The 21,224-nt window shown below is 46.5% G+C and overlaps 1 protein-coding gene across 1 annotated transcript in view; it reads left to right on the forward strand.

The window, feature by feature from the left end:
* hydin (HYDIN axonemal central pair apparatus protein) overlaps positions 1–21,224 on the forward strand; it is a gene marked incomplete at both ends in the record, with an annotated part of 156,030 nt that overhangs the window by 98,342 nt on the left and 36,464 nt on the right. The window contains 27 exons of the mRNA XM_080762251.1: positions 48–175; positions 809–922; positions 1,744–1,824; positions 2,189–2,338; positions 3,005–3,244; positions 3,913–4,015; positions 4,626–4,754; positions 4,995–5,159; positions 5,771–5,944; positions 6,321–6,559; positions 8,032–8,133; positions 8,473–8,656; positions 8,833–8,974; positions 9,150–9,395; positions 9,527–9,733; positions 10,836–10,998; positions 11,340–11,412; positions 12,070–12,176; positions 14,835–15,014; positions 15,292–15,681; positions 16,204–16,425; positions 17,257–17,492; positions 17,753–17,935; positions 19,061–19,180; positions 19,368–19,527; positions 20,275–20,447; positions 20,995–21,193. Of these exons, the coding sequence (XP_080618377.1) occupies positions 48–175; positions 809–922; positions 1,744–1,824; positions 2,189–2,338; positions 3,005–3,244; positions 3,913–4,015; positions 4,626–4,754; positions 4,995–5,159; positions 5,771–5,944; positions 6,321–6,559; positions 8,032–8,133; positions 8,473–8,656; positions 8,833–8,974; positions 9,150–9,395; positions 9,527–9,733; positions 10,836–10,998; positions 11,340–11,412; positions 12,070–12,176; positions 14,835–15,014; positions 15,292–15,681; positions 16,204–16,425; positions 17,257–17,492; positions 17,753–17,935; positions 19,061–19,180; positions 19,368–19,527; positions 20,275–20,447; positions 20,995–21,193 (4,610 nt within the window). The remainder of the gene's footprint in view (positions 1–47; positions 176–808; positions 923–1,743; positions 1,825–2,188; positions 2,339–3,004; positions 3,245–3,912; positions 4,016–4,625; positions 4,755–4,994; positions 5,160–5,770; positions 5,945–6,320; positions 6,560–8,031; positions 8,134–8,472; positions 8,657–8,832; positions 8,975–9,149; positions 9,396–9,526; positions 9,734–10,835; positions 10,999–11,339; positions 11,413–12,069; positions 12,177–14,834; positions 15,015–15,291; positions 15,682–16,203; positions 16,426–17,256; positions 17,493–17,752; positions 17,936–19,060; positions 19,181–19,367; positions 19,528–20,274; positions 20,448–20,994; positions 21,194–21,224) is intronic.

A 21,224-nucleotide genomic window follows, 5' to 3' on the forward strand; every position in this document is an offset into this window, starting at 1 on the left:
CACTCTTTGGAAATTAAACATTTTACTGTTGTTCCTGCCTTGTAAAGGTTTCAGTTCAGACTTTGAGAGAGTGAGGAACTTGCCCCACTGTGAGACACAGACGTTCACAGTTAAGTTTGATCCCAGAGGAGCCAACTTGGAGATGGGTGGCATCAGTGTTATCATGCCCATACAGGTAAATGCACATATTATACCATGAATTTGTATGGTTGGAGGATTTCGAGAGGCAGAAGCGCCTGTTTCAAAAGTGCACCTTTTCATTTGCCTCATTTCTTGAAAAGGCCTGGTCAATGAGAAGGAGGGCCATTTACATGTAAAATGGCCTTTTCGTTTTGTTTAGTTTTTTTGTTCGAATAATGTACAAATATGTATGAACAGGAAGGACTGTAGTATGTTGTATTCAGTGTACTCAGTGTGTAAATTCATTCATTCATTCATATACACACATGCACTCCTACATAACAGTCACTCTCTACCTCATGATAACTATTTTATATGATGTATTGCCATGTTTTTGTTTTTGTTCTTGCTTAATGCAAGTCGCTCTGGAATTAAATGCTGCTAAATGCCTACATTGTAAATTGTACTAGCAAACATGGAGTAAAACATTTTTGCACATAGGGAAGTATCAAATGTAGTTCATTGAACTTCATTGAACAAAGATGGGTGATTTCTTCCAGATTGGCTTTTGATCTCCCTTAATGACCAGTATGAATTAATTAAAACTGATAACTGATAGGATCAGTTATAATTTAAACTAGAAGTCATTTAATGAACTCTGAATAATGTATTGATGTTTGATCAATAGGTGACAGGAGGCCCTACCGTGCAGGTGCGGCTGTGTGCCGTGGTAACCATGCCAGCCCTTACAGTGTCCACAGATCAACTGCTGTTTGACAGAGTGCAATGTGGAATGTGTCAGGTGAAACACACACACACGCACACACACACACACACACACACACACTACATACAGTAGCACACAGCACAAATTGTTTGCTTCTTGTCAATAACTCTTATACCTTAGGAAAGCCTGTTTATTTCCCCTTTAAATGGTGCCCCATTTATAAGGAGGACCATATGCTTTTGTGGGTAATGTAACAAATCTTCTCTGCCAATGCCAAACAGCTTGATCCGTTGTTGCTATCGACTCTTGTAATGAGCTTCCTACCTCAGGTACCCATGGTATTTGGGGGCAACAACGCCAACAACGGCTCCAGAATATTGTTTGGCCATTTAGAGGAGCAGGAGATCCAATCCAATTCAATCCACTTTATTTATATAGCACGTTTGAAAGCTCAGGGTTTACAAAGGGCTGTACAGGAGAAAATAAAATAAAAATACACTATAGCTACAACACAGAACAAACTACAGCAAGAACACAAAGTACAAACATTGAAACAACTGAGACACATCACAGAAAAGTACAAGGCGTCAGACAGTGAAACAAAACATCTACAAGAAACTCAAGCGGGGTTAAAAGCCAAGGTATAAAGGTGGGTCTTATAAGGCGAGATTTAAAAGTCTCGATGGAAGGGGCCAATTTGACATGGGAGGGGAGTGCATTCCATAATTCAACAGAGAAGGCTCGGTCGCCTCTGGACTTTAAGCGGGTCTTCTTTGTGACTGAGATTTAGCTGGCCCTCAGATCGCAGTGAGGAGTATACTGTAAAGAAAACCGCCTTGCAGTATTCATTGTGGGAAAAACTAATTTAATGTACCCCGTCCCCTATTCACCATCAGGTGATAACAATGCAACTGTTCAACCACGAGGCTGTGTCCTGTCACTGGAGCATTGCTGAGGAGAAGAAACCTCGCAAGAAGGTATACCTACCAATTAACCACACTTCTGGGTCTCAAGTTCACGAGGTAGTAACAGTAACCGTGTGTGTGTGTGTGTGTGTGTGTGTGTGCGAGATGCTGCTTAACAGTGCCACTTTAGGTCACCCAGCAGTATTGCAGCTCTTTCGTGCTCATACAGACATAGGGACATACACACAGACATATGTGTGTGTATGCAAAGGCTCAACTTACGTAATGTAGATAGCATTTTATGTAGACATACTATACAGTATAGTATTTCTATGATAAATAGGCCTACTATGATGTACAGTATGCCTAAATTATAAATTGTGTGTGAGCTAATCTTCTGTGCCCTGCTGTGGTCAATATGCGTCGTTTCATTCAGCCCGACAAGTTCCTGCCTCTCCACCTGCGTAAGAAAGCCTTGCTGGAGCAGCGTCCCGTCCCGGTGGCGTTTGAGATGATACCCTCCGCCGGACTGCTCTACCCCGGAGACAGAGCCAACGTACAGGTCAAGTTCAGCCCTGCAGAGGGGGTAAGGATTAGGAAGAGCCCAACGTACAGGTCAAGTTCAGCCCTGCAGAGGGGGTAAGGATTAGGAAGAGCCAACGTACAGGTCAAGTTCAGCCCTGCAGAGGGGGTAAGGATTCGTTTTACAGCAATGGTTCTCAACCTTTTCAGGCCGTGACCCCGCCCTCAAATAATCCAATTTGGATAAGCACTTGGAATTGTAATATATAGGAGTTGAGGCATTAGATTTATTTTGACTTTGTTCCACAAATAAAAGTCAGTTAAAATGTCACTTCACTGTCCCGAACCCACAGGTTGAGAGTGAGAACCACCACTGTGTGTACCAAGTTACTTCGTACAACAAATAACCTTAGGAAACTCCCGTTAAACTTTCCAACAAACTCCCGAATTGTACCATCACACCTGTATATTACCGTATATTAACTGTATATGCCTGCTAAACTTGAGGTTTACGGGCAAAATACAGTATCCGTAATTGCCCGTTAACTCCTCTTTTCACGCAGTGTTCGTCGAGGTACCGTCGAGCTTAAATGGTTAAGAAAATGTACCCCCCTGTGTGTGTGTGTGTGTGTGTGTGTGTGTGTGTGTGTGTGTGCGTGTGTGTGTGCGTGCGTGTGTGTGTGCGTGCGTGCGTGCGCGTGTGTGTGCGTGCGTGTGTGTGCGTGCACAGCGTGCCTACAGCAAGCAGCTAGTGGTGTGTGTGTCTCAGAGCAGCCAGCGGGTGCTGCTCACGGCCCAGGGCCAGGGCGAGGAGCCTCGGTTGGAGTGGGGTCCCACCGTGCTGGGCCTCGGGCCCTGTCTGCCCCTCAGTGCCGGGGACAAGGCCGAGGTGACCGTCAGGAACCCCTGCTCCTTCCCCGTCGAGTTCTACTCTCTGGAGTTCGACACGCAGTACCTGGACGAGGAAAAGGTACATAACTCCCTTCTTGTTTTCTTTATACGCATAAAAGTCTGAAAACTAAAAGAATTATGTGGATCTTTGGGATCCACGTAGAAGCGGCGTGGCTCCGCTGTGGATCTTGGACTTCACGCTCACAATTGTGAGTGAGCTTGTAGATCTGCTATTTTTAAAACATGTCTTTTGTTGACATTTTATACATTTTGAAAACTTGAAATGGGACCTTCTGCATAACAATACTTTCTACTCTGGGGACATTTTTATGCCAATGCATTTTGTATTTTTAGTACTCAAGCAAATGTTAAATTCTGTACCTTTACTAAACTAGACTATTTCTACATTGCAGTATTGATACTTTTACTTAAGTAAAGAGATGTGAGTACTCTTTCCACCACTGGGAAAACATCCCTGCATATAGAGGGTAGGCACATGCATAAAGTTAGTGGCAAAGTGAGTTTAATGTCGTTTAACGTCGCTTAATGCAATCAGGCAGGACTTTTCTGTTTGGATTTATGGGCTGTCAAGGCCAGAAAGTAGTCTTTTGCCACTCAGTAGGCGTTAACTCATGCATAACGTATGATGTTGAAGTCACACGCATATACCCTCTATTCAAGTCCAGGCGAATGGCGCCGGTCCCTTTGACCCTCTCTGTGGCGTTTGTGTCCAAACTGTCCATGCAGATCCTCCGTGCGACGAAGGGTTACGATGAGAGGAACCTCCTGCTGCTTCCTCCCAGGAGTCCTGGCGAAGGTCTGCCTCCAGAGCTGCTGGAGCACTACAGAGGTAGACTCTCCCTACAGTCATAATTAAACTCAGACAAAGTAGATGCAAGCGTGATACTCTGCCTTTAATAGTGTGAGATTTATAGATGTTGGGGGCCTAAATAATATACAGTATTAGAAGCTTTTCATCAAGAATTGATCAATGTCACCATGGTCCACATATTGTACTGTACAAAATTAAAAAGAATAAATTAACCCATTCTGAACGGGAACCCATTCTGGTGTTTAGCATCATGTTATGCTTTAGCTATTTGAAAATAGCAGATCTACAAGCTCATAGCGCGCCACCGAGTGGCGCGCTACGAGCTTGTAGGTCTGCTATTTTTGGAAAAATCGAAGAACGACTGACATTTTTAGAATCTGATCTCAGGTCAGAATGGGTTGATCAGACCAGTGTGTGTCCAGTGGAAACCTTGTATGAATCTGATCTCAGGTCAGAATAAATTAAAAAGGGCACATTTGTCCAGAGGGAAAACGGCAGGGGGTGCTCTAGCGCCCCCTAGTGTCTATCTGTGCACGTCACTGCCTGCACACACAGTACATGCACACACAGTACATGCACACATAAGATGGATGTAATCATAGATTGTGTGTGTTTCTGTATACTGTAGAGCTTGTGACCTCTGACCCCTGTGATGAAGAGGTGTGTGACGACAAGAGGGAGGGGCCAGAACAGATCCCTGACCAATCACAGGGCAGGGAAAAGGTTTCCCTGGAGTCCAAGGAAGGAGCAGCTTATGGTATGTACGTATGTCTCAGTAATAATGAAAACTGATCTGAAGGAAGTACATCAAAGCTCTTTGTGTGTTCTGTGTTGACGTTGGAAAGTTATGGCTTTGAGTTGTACTTTTAACGGTATTATACTGTGGAATTTGACGTACGCACACACAAAATTGGCACTAAATTAATGAAAGGTATACTTGCGATAATGTATCTCTCGTACCCTCATTTTTGTATTCATCTGTCTCCAAACCATCCAGAGACGACGAGAGCGGAGAGCGGGCACGGTCTTGCTGGACAGCTGGAGACAACTCCCGTCTCCAGAGCCATCGCGCGCCACATGGGCCTCGACATGTCGCCCGAGGGCCTGGCGGCACGCAACCGCAGAGGCGTGGCTCTCGTTGTGCACGGGGCGCCTCTGACAGGTGGGGTTTCAGTGGTCAGCGCACAGGGTCAGGTCACGCTACTGTAGGTCAGGCATAGCGGCCGTCATTGCGCGCAGGAGATGTTTAGTAGGAAATGGATGAATGTGTGTGTACAGTACTACTAAGAACCTAATCTGAATGGCTGGACATGTCAGTGGTTCCCACCGGTGTGGGCATTTTATTTATTTATTTGCTACTTTATACTGTATGCACTTTGTGCACACTCATTTCCCATTACAGAGGCACATTCTATAGCCTGTACGCTAAAATAACAAAAAATAAAACCACACAAAACAACAACATTTTAAGCACTTTCAACTTGACTGCCCTATTTTGGGCATGTCATTATAGGTGACATTTCTGTTTATTTTCTAATTCTTCACACATTTTCAAAAATAGGCAAGCTACTGTACAAGCTCACAACGCAAGTTTGGAAAGCACTGGCCTACACCAACAGTATATACTCCCAGTATGACACGTGTGTGTGTGTGTGTGTGTGTGTGTGTGTGTGTGTGTGTGTGTGTGTGTGTGTGTGTGTGTGTGTGTGTGTGTGTGTGTGTGTGTGTGTGTGTGTTTGTGTATGCGCGCGGTGGTCCTCTCCTGTTCCCCAGGTAAGAGCAGTACAGCGGCAGCCCTGGCACATCACTATGGAGGGGCGTGTCTGAGCGTGGACGCCGTGGTCACAGAGGCGTTGACCAGCGGCACCTCACCGGCCAGTCTGAACGCCAGACAGCTCTACCAAGGTGCCGCTACAGAGCACGCTCAGAAGAAGGCAGAGGAGGCCGGTAAGAGATGAGAAACAGAAAAAATAAAATAAATTCACACTCGCCTGGTAATGTTTGTTCATTAAAAGTGCTCTAAACAAACATCCATAGACTTTGCTTCTACTCTGAACAACTCTAAACAAACATTAAAAAGTCCATAGACTTGGGCTGCCAATCTGCCATAAGATGTCATTCCGAAAGCCAGACATCGGGGGCTATAGCGCCCCTCCGAAATATAATTTGAATAACCTCTGCATTTGTTTTTGTATTGTGACCTTGTATACACAATCATGTGATGTGATTCTGAAGCCGATAGATAGATAGATAGATAGATAGATAGATAGATAGATGATGTGTGTGTGTGTGTGTGTGCGTGCATGCATGTGCGCGTGTACAGCCCAGGTTTCTCAAGACACAATGGCCGCTGTTCCTGTCCCTGCTGCTGCACTCGCCACAGCTCCAGCTCCTGACGGATCTCCTGTCGTGGGGACCCTTAGCATGGAGGCGTTGGCTAAACACACAGAGGACGCTGACTCCAGGGCGCCAAAGAAGACCGCCGGGGGCTCGCTAACTAAACACACGGACGACGGCAGACACAGCGCTGACTCCAGGGTGCCAAAGAAGACCGGGGGCTCAGTAACCACCATTTCTCAGGTTCTGTTCAAGCCCCAAGGACTACAGTGTATGATTTAGAGATATATGTAGTGCCACTATTAACCCATTCTGAACGGGAACCCATTTTGGTGTTAGCATCATGTTATGCTTTAGCTATTGAAAAATAGCAGATCTACAAGCTCATAGCGCGCCACCGAGTGGCGCGCTACGAGCTTGTAGTTCTGCTATTTTTGAAAAATCGAAGAGCGACTGACATTTTTTTAAATCTGATCTCAGGTCAGAATGGGTTAATCAGACCAGTGTGTGTCCAGTGGAAACCTTGTATGAATCTGATCTCAGGTCAGAATGGGTTAATGGCTTACTAAATTGCTGCTACACAACATTTATTAGCGCCCCTCAAAAACTGTATACAAAAAAACCAATAAATACATGAAAAACAGGAAACATGTACAGTACTCTGGGAATGGATTCAAATAGGGATGCACCGAAAGGGAAATTCTTAGCCGAAACCGAATACCGAATATAGGAAACAGTTGGCCGAAAACCGAATATGATTAATATTGTATATCTTTTTTCCTACCATTGCTGTCATGGCCGTACCTTAAAGGGTTGGTTCGGATTTTTGGACATGAAGCTGTATGAAAAGCTTACCATAAATATCGCGGGTGTAAAGGTATTAAATGACTGGCCGAGTCCCTCTGCTCCTGTTTGGTTGGATATCAAGTAGTTTCCAGGGTCACTGGGGGCCACGCATTAAAAATAAACCAATCTACAAAACTACCGTAATTCGTGTTGTTGACCTATATCTAGCATTATAGACTAACTTTCGCTCAACTTTGACCCCACTGTCACATGGTACTATTTTCTTTGTGTCCAGTATCACTGCACCGCATAGAACACCATTGAGCTGCTGCACCGCGGAAGCTGCGGCGGGATACAGTACCAAAGCTAGATGCTATGCAGCTGCCCCAGGTCAGCTATAGTTGGCTAGCTACGGGGTTTGGTTTCAACGCGACGGCGCATACGTCCGGTTACTTTATAAGTTTTGTTTTGTGTCATAGAGGAAAATAATAGTTGTTTCAATTATTTCAAAATATATCTAAAAATCAGCGTGACTTCAACATGTCAGAATCAGACACTTCAAACCCAGAGTACGAGTCAGACAACGACAGTGATGAAGATATTGCTTTCACTGCACAGTGAAACCTACACCTACTGAAGTGAAACACCCTACCTGATTTAGGACAAAATAAATGTTTATGGCAAAACTTAACTTAAATTATAATCACTATTATGGGTCCATAAAACATTTATTCAGCTCTTTTGAATGCATTAATTGCATACACTATTCGGTGATATATTTTCTGCCTATTGGGGCCGAAAACCGAATAGGCCGAAAATGCATTTTTAGCCATTTTCTGCAGAATATTTTCTGTTTGCCGAATATTCGGTGCATCACTACAAATTAACCAACTCTGATGTCTGATGTGCAGGGTGGTCAAACTCAGAGTGTGATTCTGAACACAGTGGGAGTCAATCTCAGTCATCTCTTACCGGAACAGCTGCTGGTTGAAATCCTGGCAGAAAGACTACAGGTAAATCAGTCTAATAATTATAATAACTTCATTTGTAGCCTATAGCACTTTTTAAAACAGGAAGGAATTACAAAGTGCTGAACAGAAATTACATGAGTAAAAATATTTAAATGGAATATTGAACATTTTTGATAGATTTTGACAAAGTTCTATGATTTAGGAACTTAGGAGCTTGTAGATCTGCTACGTCATTACGACGGCGTCAAGACCCACCAAAATACATTTTAGTCGACTAAAACTAGACTACCACTAAAACATTCCAGGTGACTAAAATGGGACTGAAACTAAAATCTACATTTCCTATCAAAATCAACACTGCCTATAATGTTTGGTTGACAGCTGAGCGACTGTCACCGTGCCGTGGTGATGGACGGCCTGGAGTGCACGTACACGCGCTCAGTGGCCAGCAGTCTACAGGTGGTCCTAAAGGCCTTCAACAACCGCAGACACATCCACCTGGTGGACCTGTCCGACTCCTTCACTGCCCTGAGCACACGGCACAGAGCGCAGCAGGAGGCTAAGGGTAACACATGCACGCACGCACGCATACATACATTTCTGATAAGATACAATAGTACGATTATTATGAGCTTATGGGGATATCATTTTACACCCCATGTACTGTATTTAGTAGGTAATTTTGCTTTGGTGATGCATTTTGCTTTGACGTGTGTCTGCGTGTGCGTGTGCGTGTTCCAGAGGCCCTAGAGAGGGACGTGGCTGAGAGGGAGAAACGGCGACTGCAGGAGATGGACGAGGAAGAGTACGACGCTCTTCCAGAGGACGAGAAGGAGCTGCTCGCCAAGACACACCTGGATCAGCTCCGACAGCGCAGAGACAGGTAACACCCCCCCCCATCAGCTCAGACATGCAGCGCAGAGACAGGTAACACCCCCCATCAGCTCTTACAGCACAGAGACAGGTAACACCCCCCATCAGCTCCGACAGCACAGAGACAGGTAACACCCCCCATCAGCTCAGACAGCACAGAGACAGGTAACACCCCCCCCCATCAGCTCAGACAGCGCAGAGACAGGTAACACCCCCCATCAGCTCAGACAGCGCAGAGACAGGTTACACCCCCCCATCAGCTCAGACAGCGCAGAGACAGGTAACACCCCCCCATCAGCTCAGACAGCGCAGAGACAGGTAACACCCCCCATCAGCTCAGACAGCACAGAGACAGGTAACACCACCCCATCAGCTCCTACAGCGCAGAGACAGGTAACACCCCCCCATCAGCTCAGACAGCGCAGAGACAGGTAACACCCCCCCATCAGCTCAGACAGCGCAGAGACAGGTAACACCCCCCCATCAGCTCAGACAGCGCAGAGACAGGTAACACCACCCATCAGCTCAGACAGCGCAGAGACAGGTAACACCACCCCATCAGCTCCTACAGCGCAGAGACAGGTAACACCCCCCCATCAGCTCAGACAGCGCAGAGACAGGTAACACCCCCCATCAGCTCAGACAGCACAGAGACAGGTAACACCCCCCCATCAGCTCAGACAGCGCAGAGACAGGTAACACCACCCATCAGCTCCGACAGCGCAGAGACAGGTAACACCCCCCATCAGCTCAGACAGCGCAGAGACAGGTAACACCCCCCATCAGCTCCTACAGCACAGAGACACACAGAACACTCCCCCATCAGCTCCTATAGAGCGCCGCAGTCCCTCCCCCTTTCAGAAAAACGAGTGGCCCAGGAAATGAAAACGCAATGCATTCTCCCATCGGCACTTCTAATATAATTTATTTAAAGACGGTTACGCCGCGGACAAAGCCAACTCGGATCGTGACAAATCATGACAATGAACACAATGTTTTGGGCCGATCAAATAATTTATAAGACGAAAAACAAAACAAATGGTGTTGTCTCCTGGCTTTCTTTTCTTCTTTCTAATGATTTGATCGGCCCAAAACATTGTGTTCATTGTCATGATTTGTCACGATCCGAGTTGGCTTTGTCCGCGGCGTAACCGTCTCTAAATAAATAATTCTTTGGGAGAAATGCATTGCATTTCATTTCCTGGGCCACTCGTCGTTCTGAAAGGGTGAGGGACTGCGACGCTCTATACAGCACAGAGACAGGTACTGAGTCACACGGAACATCAGTCATTCTGAAAGTCAGACGTTGGAGGGCATAGCGCCCCTCAAAAACCACACCCAGTGTGAAGTGAGCCTTGATGATGACACACATTCTGATGATGTCTGATGATGACGTATTGACACACATGGAGTCACAGCAGGCGAAATAATAAGGAATAGACACACACATACACACAAAGTCACATGTTGGAGCAGTACTGTATGTCATGAGCCACTGTATTTGTAATATTGCTCCCCCACTTTCAATTATAGGTGTGTGTGTGTGTGTGTGTGTGTGTGTGTGTGCGTGTGTGTGTGTGTGTGTGTGTGTGTGTGTGTGTGCGCGCGCGTGTGCGTGTACACTCTGTTTCAGCTGTAATTGGCCGTGTGGAGGAGAAGGTGCTGCTATAGCCAGTGTACCCTTAGGTGTTCTTGAATGATGTATTTGTCAGAGTTAGATGTGATTCCCGGTCTAATGTACTGTAATTTGTGCACCGAAATAAAGCATTATACAATGTGTGTGTGTGTGTGTGTGTGTGTGTGTGTGTGTGTGTGTGTGTGTGTGTGTGTGTGTGTGTGTGTGTGTGTGTGCGTGTGTGTGCGCGTGCCAGGGAAATGGAGCGAGCCATGAGAGAGCAGGTGGAACAGAAGCAGCAAGAGGAGGTGGAGAGGTTGAGAGAGGAGGATGAAACGAGGAGAAGGAACAAGAAGGGAGGGAGGAGGGACAATAAAGAGGACTCATCAGGGAAGAAGAGCCAGCTGGCGTCAAAACAGGTCTCTCCTCATCTCTCACACACACGCACGCGTGCTCAGCCTCAACTCAACTTTATTTATATAGCACATTTTACATGACCAGGTCAACCAAATTAAAACTAAACGATAGAATATAAGCAGACTATAGCAGGCAATATAAAGGCACGGACAAAGCAGACTATTGCACTAATGAGAGGAACAGGGCTACCTCAGCTGACACTGAGGCCTCCTTGACCCTCCTTGGAAAGGCCAAGGAGGATAAGTGGGTCTTAAGCAAAGATTTAAAAGTTTTGGACTGGGCAGCTCTGATGTGGCTCTATGGCTCTATGGATTTACTCTTTATTTTTTTTCATTCCCTCCAGTCTCTGGTGGCGCCAGAAGGCAGAAAGATGTCGTCCTGCAACACCACTAAAGAATCACATGAAGACATGCATGGTACTGTAGCTCCTGTGAGGTTTCACTGTAGAGACATGCGTGGTAGTGTACTGTAGCTCCTGTGAGGTTTCACTGTAGAGACATGCGTGGTAGTGTACTGTAGCTCCTGTGAGGTTTCACTGTACTGTACACTAGTATGCTCTCATGCTCTCAACATTCATGCGAAAGCTTGTCATCATCTGTCATGAACGACGACAGCTCTTGACTTGAATTATTCAGTGAATAAACCGTTGCTGTTATTTGTCGCTGCTCACTGCTCATACTGTATACAAATAGATGTACTACTACTACTACTACAGTATGTATTACTACCGTATCTATTTACGTTATAAAAGTTAAAAAAAAAATACATGAACCACTTTAGCCTTATTTTGTGCCTAGACTATTAGAAAATAGCCAACTCGTTGTGAGTGTGTAGATCTGCTCATTTAAAATGAGCAGATATACACGCTTTACATACTTTTTTTAATGCGTTTTATTTACATATATTTTTACTTTTGGTACTTTAAGTACATTTTGATACCAAGTACAGTTTGAATACAGAACTTCTACTTGTAACGGAGAATTTCTGCATTGCTGTGTTGAAATCATTTTGTATGTTTTCCACCACTGATTACTAACATCATGCTGTTGACTCTGTGTTGTTTCTAAATGCAGTTCCTCAGGACAGAGAGACAGACGACCCACTGAAGAAGAAGAAAAGGGACGTCAGAGACCCACTGGATGAGTCCCTTCCACAACCAGACGAGTCACTCAAAGAAGGGGTGCGTTCACACTCTAATATATAACTCTATGGTTCACACTCTAATATATAACTATATGGTTCACACACGACCAGCTCAGTGGCCTTGTGGTTAGAGTGTCCGCCCTGAGACTGGGAGTTTCGGGGTTCAATCCCTGGCCGGGTCATGCCAAAGACTCAGGAGACAGAAACAGGAGATAGGCTCCTGCCCTATGGGCCTCATGGCTACAGAAACAGGAGATAGGCTCCTGCCCTATGGGCCTCATGGCTACAGAAACAGGAGATAAGCTCCTGCCCTATGGGCCTCATGGCTACAGAAACAGGAGATAGGCTCCTGCCCTATGGGCCTCATGGCTACAGAAACAGGAGATAAGCTCCTGCCCTATGGGCCTCATGGCTACAGAAACAGGAGATAGGCTCCTGCCCTATGGGCCTCATGGCTACAGAAACAGGAGATAAGCTCCTGCCCTATGGGCCTCATGGCTACAGAAACAGGAGATAGGCTCCTGCCCTATGGGCCTCATGGCTACAGAAACAGGAGATAGGCTCCTGCCCTATGGGCCTCATGGCTACAGAAACAGGAGATAAGCTCCTGCCCTATGGGCCTCATGGCTACAGAAACAGGAGATAGGCTCCTGCCCTATGGGCCTCATGGCTCGGCAAGGCTACTTATACACTCTTATAATTCATTATAACTCTATGGTTCACACTCACTGTACAGCCTGTGGGGGATGAATGCAAACCATACGCTACAGTATATGATTCATATGATAAGCAAGGACTGTCCAGTTCTCTGTTGAACTCTATAAGTACAGGTATAACATTTTTGGTTCCGATTACTTTTTACATCACTTGAAAACAAAGCAGGCATGAAGCCTGACCATGGTGTGATGGACTCAGCGCTGCAGGTTGCATAACACAGTGGTGGGAATCGGCTAAACAAGTTCAGAATGGCAGTATACTACATTAGCCAATGAATACAAATGAGACTACAAGCTGCATGCCGTCCGATGGGGTGGGAATCAGTTATAAATCTATTTCAAAATGGCACATGCTGTAGTACAGCTACAGACAAAAAAACTTGCAAGAAAAACTTGCGCAAGTTTTTTTTCAACGTCCGCATTTAGGAATGATGATATGAAACCTATTTTCTGCTCACGAATATTGTTTTCATACTTTTATACCAAATTTCTGTGAAATTAATCAATATCGAGCATCTGCATAGACTATTTCTCGCCTAGAATGTTATTGTTATGACAGACAGACAGACAGACAGACAGACAGACAAAGCATTATAAATCTAGTCCTTCTGGCAGCTGACAATGTATTAGTCCGAAACAAAGCATGAAATGCCAAATCATAAAAAGTGTTGTTAAAAAAGTAGAAAAGAATTGTGTTAACACAGACGTAAGGGCAAGCGGGGTCGTCAACCTGCCACCAGGGTTATATCTGTCCATATATCCCCCTTCTCTTCACAGCTGCTGCTTTTATGGGGGTGGCTATTGTTCGCTGGATATTTAACCCATTCTGACCGGGAACCCATTTTGGTGTTTAGCTTCATGTTATGCTTTAGCTATTGAAAAATAGCAGATCTACAAGCTCATAGCGCGCCACCGAGTGGCGCGCTATGAGCTTGTAGGTCTGCTATTTTTTTTAAATCGAAGAACGACTGACATTTTTTAAAATCTGATCTCAGGTCAGAATGGGTTAATCAGACCAGTGTGTGTCCAGTGGAAACCTCGTATGGATCTGATCTCAGGTCAGAATGGGTTAATGAGCACTTGACTTTGACTTTGACTTTATATCACACTAACGGGCAGCTCTATGAAAGTGCTTACACTATATATCAAAAGTCGTGCAAGCATAAACCGCTGTGATGAAATGTTATTTACAGCCAGGTGCATACAGTATAGTTACTATACTGTAAAACACAGACGTCAGGGCAAGCGGGGTCGTCAAACTGCCACCAGGGTTGTGAGTGAATAGAGACCATATATCTACACCTGGCTGTAAACTATAGTAGGTGAACTGGAATATATATATTGATGGCGTGTAGACACACACACAACAATGTGCATTTTGGAAATCTGCAATTTTTTGCTATTTTTGAAAATGTCACTTACTACAGTATAGTCTTGCGTGGCCAGACTGTTACCTCCCGCAATTTTCAAATGTTTCTGTATACAGTCTGGAGCAACGGAAGCTCTGGTCAAGGGCAAAGCGATGAAGTGTTTCTGAAGCCTCCTCCTCCTCCTCGCTTCCATTTCGTCTTTACAGTCACGCAAATCTATCCCAAATCAAAATGATCTAAGCATATAATATAGCTCGCTGCTTAGTAGAAATGGAAATTAAAAAATATAACTTAAAAGATATTTTAAAATATATTTTCGTAAACGGAAATGACGAACAGTTGCCATGGCTTCCGCGTTCGTATTTCGGGAGGTGTACAGTAGTTCCAGAACTCTATAACAGCATTTGGAGATTGTGGAGTAGTTGTCTGGCTACAGTATATACACGAGATTACTCACTGTATAACGACATGCCCATATTAGGGATGCTTGGTGGAAAGTCTGGGGAAACATAATCCATAACGCATGAGAATCACGGTTCCCAAAAGGAAAGCCACCTGCTTACACAGTTAGTTACACAGTGTAACTGTCCTCATCCACCCTCCTGGCAGCAGCAGCCCAGTGAGGAAACCCGCCGCCTGCAGTCTGCCTTCCGGGCCTACGAGCGGAGCGGGCCTCACGTGGCCCACATCCTCCGGCACTGGGACCGAACGCAGGGTCTGCTGCTGGTCCCGCTCCTCGCCGACGAAGCCCTGCCCGGGGAGGCGGAGGAGCTCCCCCAGGAGAGACAGGTTCGCTCGGCTTCTCGCTCACTCTGCGCTCAATTCTAAGATATATATATATATATGTATATACACATATACACACTGGATTGGAGCAGCGCACACACTGTCTCTCTTCCACTGGTATCCTGTTTTTACAATATCAAGTCTTCTTTTCTATGGGAAAAGAAGTTCTAATATTAATAATATTCCAATATAGTCGACATTCGGGCCACAAGGCCAATATTCAGTTGTAATTTCTGAGGAATGTTAACAACAGCCCTACCTTGCGTTCACACAAACACAGCCCCCGGCTGGTAAGAAGACCAGGAGAGAGCGAGAGAAGGAGAAGGAGAGGCAGAAGGCGGAGGCTTCCTCTCAGTCTCCGGCCCCGAGCCAGGCACAGCCACCAGGGGCCCCCAGCCAGGCACAGCCACCAGGGGCCCTGAGCCACGCACACCTGCTGGGGGCCCCAAGCCAGGCACAGCCACTAGGGGCCCCAAGCCATGCACACCTGCCGGGGGCTCCGAGCCAGGGCCAAGCACAGCCGCTGGGGGAAGGATACACCGTGACGGGAGAAGAGGAGTCGTCCTCGCCTGATGTCATCCCACACATCCTGCTAGCCGTGACGGGACAAAACCAACCCAGTACCACCACAGAGCTGCTCCAAGGAAGAAGCCTGCCTCCGCTGGAGGAGGTATGACTTACATTACATGTGAATGTTGTATAATGGCAGTATAAGGGCTTCGGATCTGGCTGAAACCTCGCCAAACTTTTGACGCTTACCTCATAGATACGTCATAGACAACTGCCTGGAAATACGCCTGGACTTTTGCTTTTAACCCATTCTGAACGGGAACCCATTTTGGTGTTAGCATTATGTTGTGCTTTAACTTTTGAAAAATAGCAGATCTACAAGCTCATAGCGCGCCACCGAGTGGCGCGCTACGAGCTTGTAGGTCTGCTATTTTTGAAAAATCTAAGAACGACTGACATTTTTAGAATCTGATCTCAGGTCAGAATGGGTTAATCAGACCAGTGTGTGTCCAGTGGAAACCTCGTATGAATCTGATCTCAGGTCAGAATGGGTTAACAGACTTTTGCTTGTAACGGAGTATGTCTACATTGCAGTATTGATACTTTTACTTATGTACTGTAAAACAACTGAGTACTCTTTCCACCACTGTCTATTTGCTCCTCTCTCTGCACTCCTCATCAGGTGTTGGACGCTCTGGGTCTGGGTCCCAGCGGCCCACCCATCCCTCCTCCCACAACCTTCTCCGTGGTTCCTTTTCCCGAGGAGAGGGCGGCGCCTCGTGGTCAGCTGACCCGCTGCGACCGCCTGACCTTCCTGGTCCCCTGCGGCTCTGAGGAGGTTGGGGGCGACAGGCCGCGTGCTGCAGAGGCCAACACGGACGCACTCGCACCGCCACCCACAAAGGTGTGTTTGTGTACCTGCTTGCAAACACGTGCACGTGTTGACAGCATTTTTGGGCGGACCTATATAGCCACTCCAACATGTAACTTTGTGTGTATCATACATACACACATAGTAAATAATACACAGACACACATACACAGTGTTTGTGTGTCTGTTCCTTATTATTCCACCATGTGGGTCAATACATCATCATCAGGGATCACCACCATCATACATTTTCATCAAATATTTGACTGTGTTAACCCATTTAGGCCTGACCTCAAAATCTTATTCTAAATCCTCCAGTTTTCTGAAGTATAACAATTATAACCAGCAGTGGTTCACCATGGAGACACAAAATAGTCTCCTTTGTGTCTCTATAAGGATCCAACTTTAATTATTTAGCCACAAGGTTGCTTGGTTGTTCTTCTTACGGAGTGGCGCGCTATGACCTTGTAGATCTGCAATTTTTCAATAGCTAAATTATAACATAATGTTTAAAACACCAAAAGGTGTTCTCGTTGACGAACACAGACGTTTTCTCGCTGTAACAAAATAGGTTACAGGTTGTTGTCACGCAGCTGCTCGCTGACACTAAGACTAGGGTAAAGATACCAAGGAATCGACGGTGATGTCACTGTTATGCAACACGGGAGTAGCATAACTTGAAGCTGTTTATAAACCACAGTCAGTGACTGTGACATCACTGACGAAGCATTGCTGTCTTCATGCGAGTCAACTTTTCACCGCTGTTTGGAAAGTCCTGGTGACTCTGTGTGTGTGTGTGTGTGTGTGTGTGCGTGTGCGTGTGCGTGTGCGCGTGCGTGCGTGTGTGTGTGTGTGCGTGCTCAGGAGGAGGTGAGGCTGACCCCTTCTAAAGGTCGTGGGAAGAAGACATCCGCAGTTGCAAAAGACGACAAGGACAAGAAGGACAGAGACGGTCAGAGGGACAGGAGACGAACGTCAGCCAATAAGAGAGGAGCTCGGAGCTCGGACCCCTCCCCTCCACTGGCCTCTGTCTCCGCTCTGCCTGACCACGGCGAGCACGCACGCCTGCTGCCCGGAGACACGCACGAGACTAGGCAGAGGTAAAGGAACGCACGCACACACACACACACACACACACACACCATCAAATGCTGACTTGTACCACATTTTTCTTACCCTTCAATTCTTTGTTGTGTTTCGCAGATTGTTGTTCTATTATGTAGTGTAGTGTGTTCATAAAAACTGTAGAAATCTTCCAAGGTTTTTAGCCCCAGGCTAGAAGGCTCTAAAGGAAGGCACTGTTGGCATAGTGTCCATCCATTCGTTCAACAGTAAACGGTGTGTGCTTGTGTGCGTACAGACTGACTAGGTTCCGCTGGACCGTACCGGCCAATGGAGAGGTCACCCTGAAGCTGTGGTTCCACTCCGACACCCCAGGGACGTTCGAGGAGAGTCTGAACTTTGACCTCGTGGGCACCGGGAGACGTTACCAGCTGTCCTGCACAGGAGTGTGTCACTTCCCTTCCATCAGCAGGGACTACAGGTCAGTTAGTGTGTCACTTCCCTTCCATCAGCAGGGACTACAGGTCAGTTAGTGTGTCACTTCCCTTCCATCAGCAGGGACTACAGGTCAGTTAGTGTGTCACTTCCCTTCCATCAGCAGGGACTACAGGTCAGTTAGTGTGTCACTTCCCTTCCATCAGCAGGGACTACAGGTCAGTTAGTGTGTCACTTCCCTTCCATCAGCAGGGACTACAAGTCAGTTAGTGTGTCACTTCCCTTCCATCAGCAGGGACTACAGGTCAGTTAGTGTGTCACTTCCCTTCCATCAGCAGGGACTACAGGTCAGTTAGTGTGTCACTTCCCTTCCATCAGCAGGGACTACAGGTCAGTTAGTGTGTCACTTCCCTTCCATCAGCAGGGACTACAAGTCAGTTAACCACCTTTAAGCTGTTCAACCCTGTTCATATCAATGTCACGGACCATTATAATATAATATAATATAATATACAGTCAGGGATTGTGAATATTGGTGGTCCCCTTGGCCAATCAGGGATTGTGTATCTTTGGTGGTGTCGCTCGGCCAATCAGGGATTGGCTGTTGACGTAACTAATGTATGTTTATGTAAAAACGGTGGTTCCGAGGGACAACACTGACATTATGTGGATGACGTAATCAATTTGTGATTCAAACTTATATATAGGAAACTTAAAATAGATTTAGAACCCATTGTAGTGGTGAGAGATAAGTTGCACGCTCTGCTCGCACACAAGTAGGCCATTCATGGCCAACTTGTGTGCAAAGCGCCAGTTGGCAGCTCGACAGAGTGCATTTCTAGTTGTTTTATATGAAGCACATTGAACTGCTTTGCTGCTGAAGTGTGCTATACAAGTACCCGTGACTTGCCTATTTACTTACTTGGCCTTGTGAGCTTGTAGGTCAGCTATTTTCGCTGAATGTTGGTTCATTATAACATGCCCAAAATAAGGCACGCTTCAGGATTCATGACATGGGAATAACCTATTTTATGTGGGAAAACAGCAGGTAGTATCAGATTTGATCGAAGTGTACTATGTGTCTTGTGTGTGTGTGTGTGTGTGTGTGTGTGTGTGTGTGTGTGTGTGTGTGTGTGTACGACTGTACGACTGTACGTGCACGTGGTCTCAGGACTCTGTTTGCATTGAATAAGAGGGTGTCTGTTGTGGAAGAAGGGCTCCAGAAGGCATACGTCATAAACACAGGCGTGTTTGAGTTCGGACCGCTTCTCTGCGGCAAGACCAGAGACAGGTGAGATAAAGAAGATGACCAGTGGTTTTATTGACCATTTCCTAATATGTTGGGCATCTCTGAACCTGTTCTGTGTGTGTGTGACACTGTGTGTGTGTGTGTGTGTGTGTGTGTGTGTGTGTGTGTGTGTGTGTGTGTGTGTGCGCGCGCGCGCGCGCGCGCGCGCGTTCCGTGCGTGCGTGTGCAGGTACAAGGAGAAGAAGTACCCAGAGAACATGGCGAGGCTGGTGATCCACAACGACTCTGCCCTCAAGGCCGAGGTCCAGTTCTGCTTCCAGCACGACACCAAGGCAGCCACCTACCTCCTGGACCCCCCGGACATGACCCTCCAGCCCCACGACAAGCAGGTACAGCCACCTACCTCCTAGAGCCCCCAGACATGACCCTCCAGCCCCATGACAAGCAGGTACAGCCACCTACCTCCTAGAGCCCCCGGACATGACCCTCCAGCCCCACGACAAGCAGGTACAGCCAACTACCTCCTAGAGCCCCCAGACATGACCCTCCAGCCCCACGACAAGCAGGTAGAAGAGAACCCAAATTGGCCTACTTTCTATTACCGGTAACTAGTTTAAAAAGCAGGTGGCTTGCGCACATCCAGTTCCTGGCTGGTGCAGTGGTGCTGGACTAAGATAAATACAGTGAAGAGAAGAACGTCCGCAAACAGGTTTGCTCCAATGGTGTTTTCTTTTATTGAAAACAGTTATAAGACACGACGTTTCGGCCGCGGGCGGCCTTCATCAGGTGATCCACCTGATGAAGGTGTATCAACAAAAGAAAACACCATTGGAGCAAACCTGTGTGCGGACTTTCTTCTCTTCTATTAACTGCCAGAATTATTTCGTCCCCTTTTTAATTTATTTCTTTTAACCTTTGTTTTTGTTGTTTATCGCTCCCCTGGTCGATCGCCTGTGTTCACAGGGGGAAAAAAGTCTATACAGTGTATGATTGGCTATATCCATTTCATTTTGGACATGGCGTTCCCGAGTCAGAGCCGTTTGAAAACAACCTGCCGAAAAAAGTCATTTCTTTGTGTGATCGTCTCTGGTTCCGTTTCCTGTATTACTGGCTATGTTCTGCTTGTGTGCCACCAGGAGCTGACCGTGTGGGCGTACCCCACCAGCGTGGGGCAGATCTCAGACACCGTGGTGTGCTGCATCAAGGACAACCCGGAGCCCGTCACCATCCAGCTGTCCTGCTGGGGGGTCCGACCGGAGCTGGAGTTGGACCGCAAGGCGCTGCACTTTGACAGGATTTTGCTGCACAGGTATACAGCATATCAGCTAGGTCTCTGTGTCTAATACAAGTGATTGAGTTCAACCTGTGCAATACATTATGGGTTTCTGCATACTTTGCATGTGTGCATTTTTACCAATTGTATTCATTATTTACAGCAGTTTTCACTTGAAGGTATTGTTTTGGTAACTGAGTGAGGAAAAAGTACCAGTGTCAGACCTGGATTTACCTTTGTGTGTTTACGTCATTCAATTGATAAAACCTTTACAATAAGCTTTTTTTTAAAGAATTGTACTCTGCTTTCATGCCACAAGACTGGAGGAGATCGTGATGAAATCCTATGTATTGAATCGAGAGTCATGTTGAATAGAGAATCGTTTTGAATCTGCAAAAAAGAAAAAAAGCTTTTGAATTGAAAACAAATCGTTTTTGGATTGAGAATCGAGTTGAATCGAAATAATTGATTCTGAATCGAATCGTGACCCCAAGAATCGGAAATCGAATCGAATCGTGGGACACCCAAATATTCACAGCCCTACGTTTCCCCCGTGGTCGTCGTCGTCCTCCCCTTCCTCCAGGGAGGACAGCCGCAGTGTGACTCTACGGAACAACACCTCCCTGCCGGTGGCCTGGAGGCTGAGCGGCTTGGAGGAGCTGGGTGCAGAGTTCAGCGTGTGCCAGGAGCGTGGCGTGGTCAGCGCCAACTCCTCCTTCTGCCTGACCTTCTACCTCCGAGCCGTGAAGCCCGTCAACGTCAAGCGCACCGTACGCCTGGAGGTAATGTGGGGAAGCAGTCGCCCTTTGCCCT

This window comes from Protomyctophum bolini, assembly GCF_963924005.1.
Source record: "Protomyctophum bolini genome assembly, chromosome: 4".
Lineage (NCBI taxonomy): Eukaryota > Metazoa > Chordata > Actinopteri > Myctophiformes > Myctophidae > Protomyctophum > Protomyctophum bolini.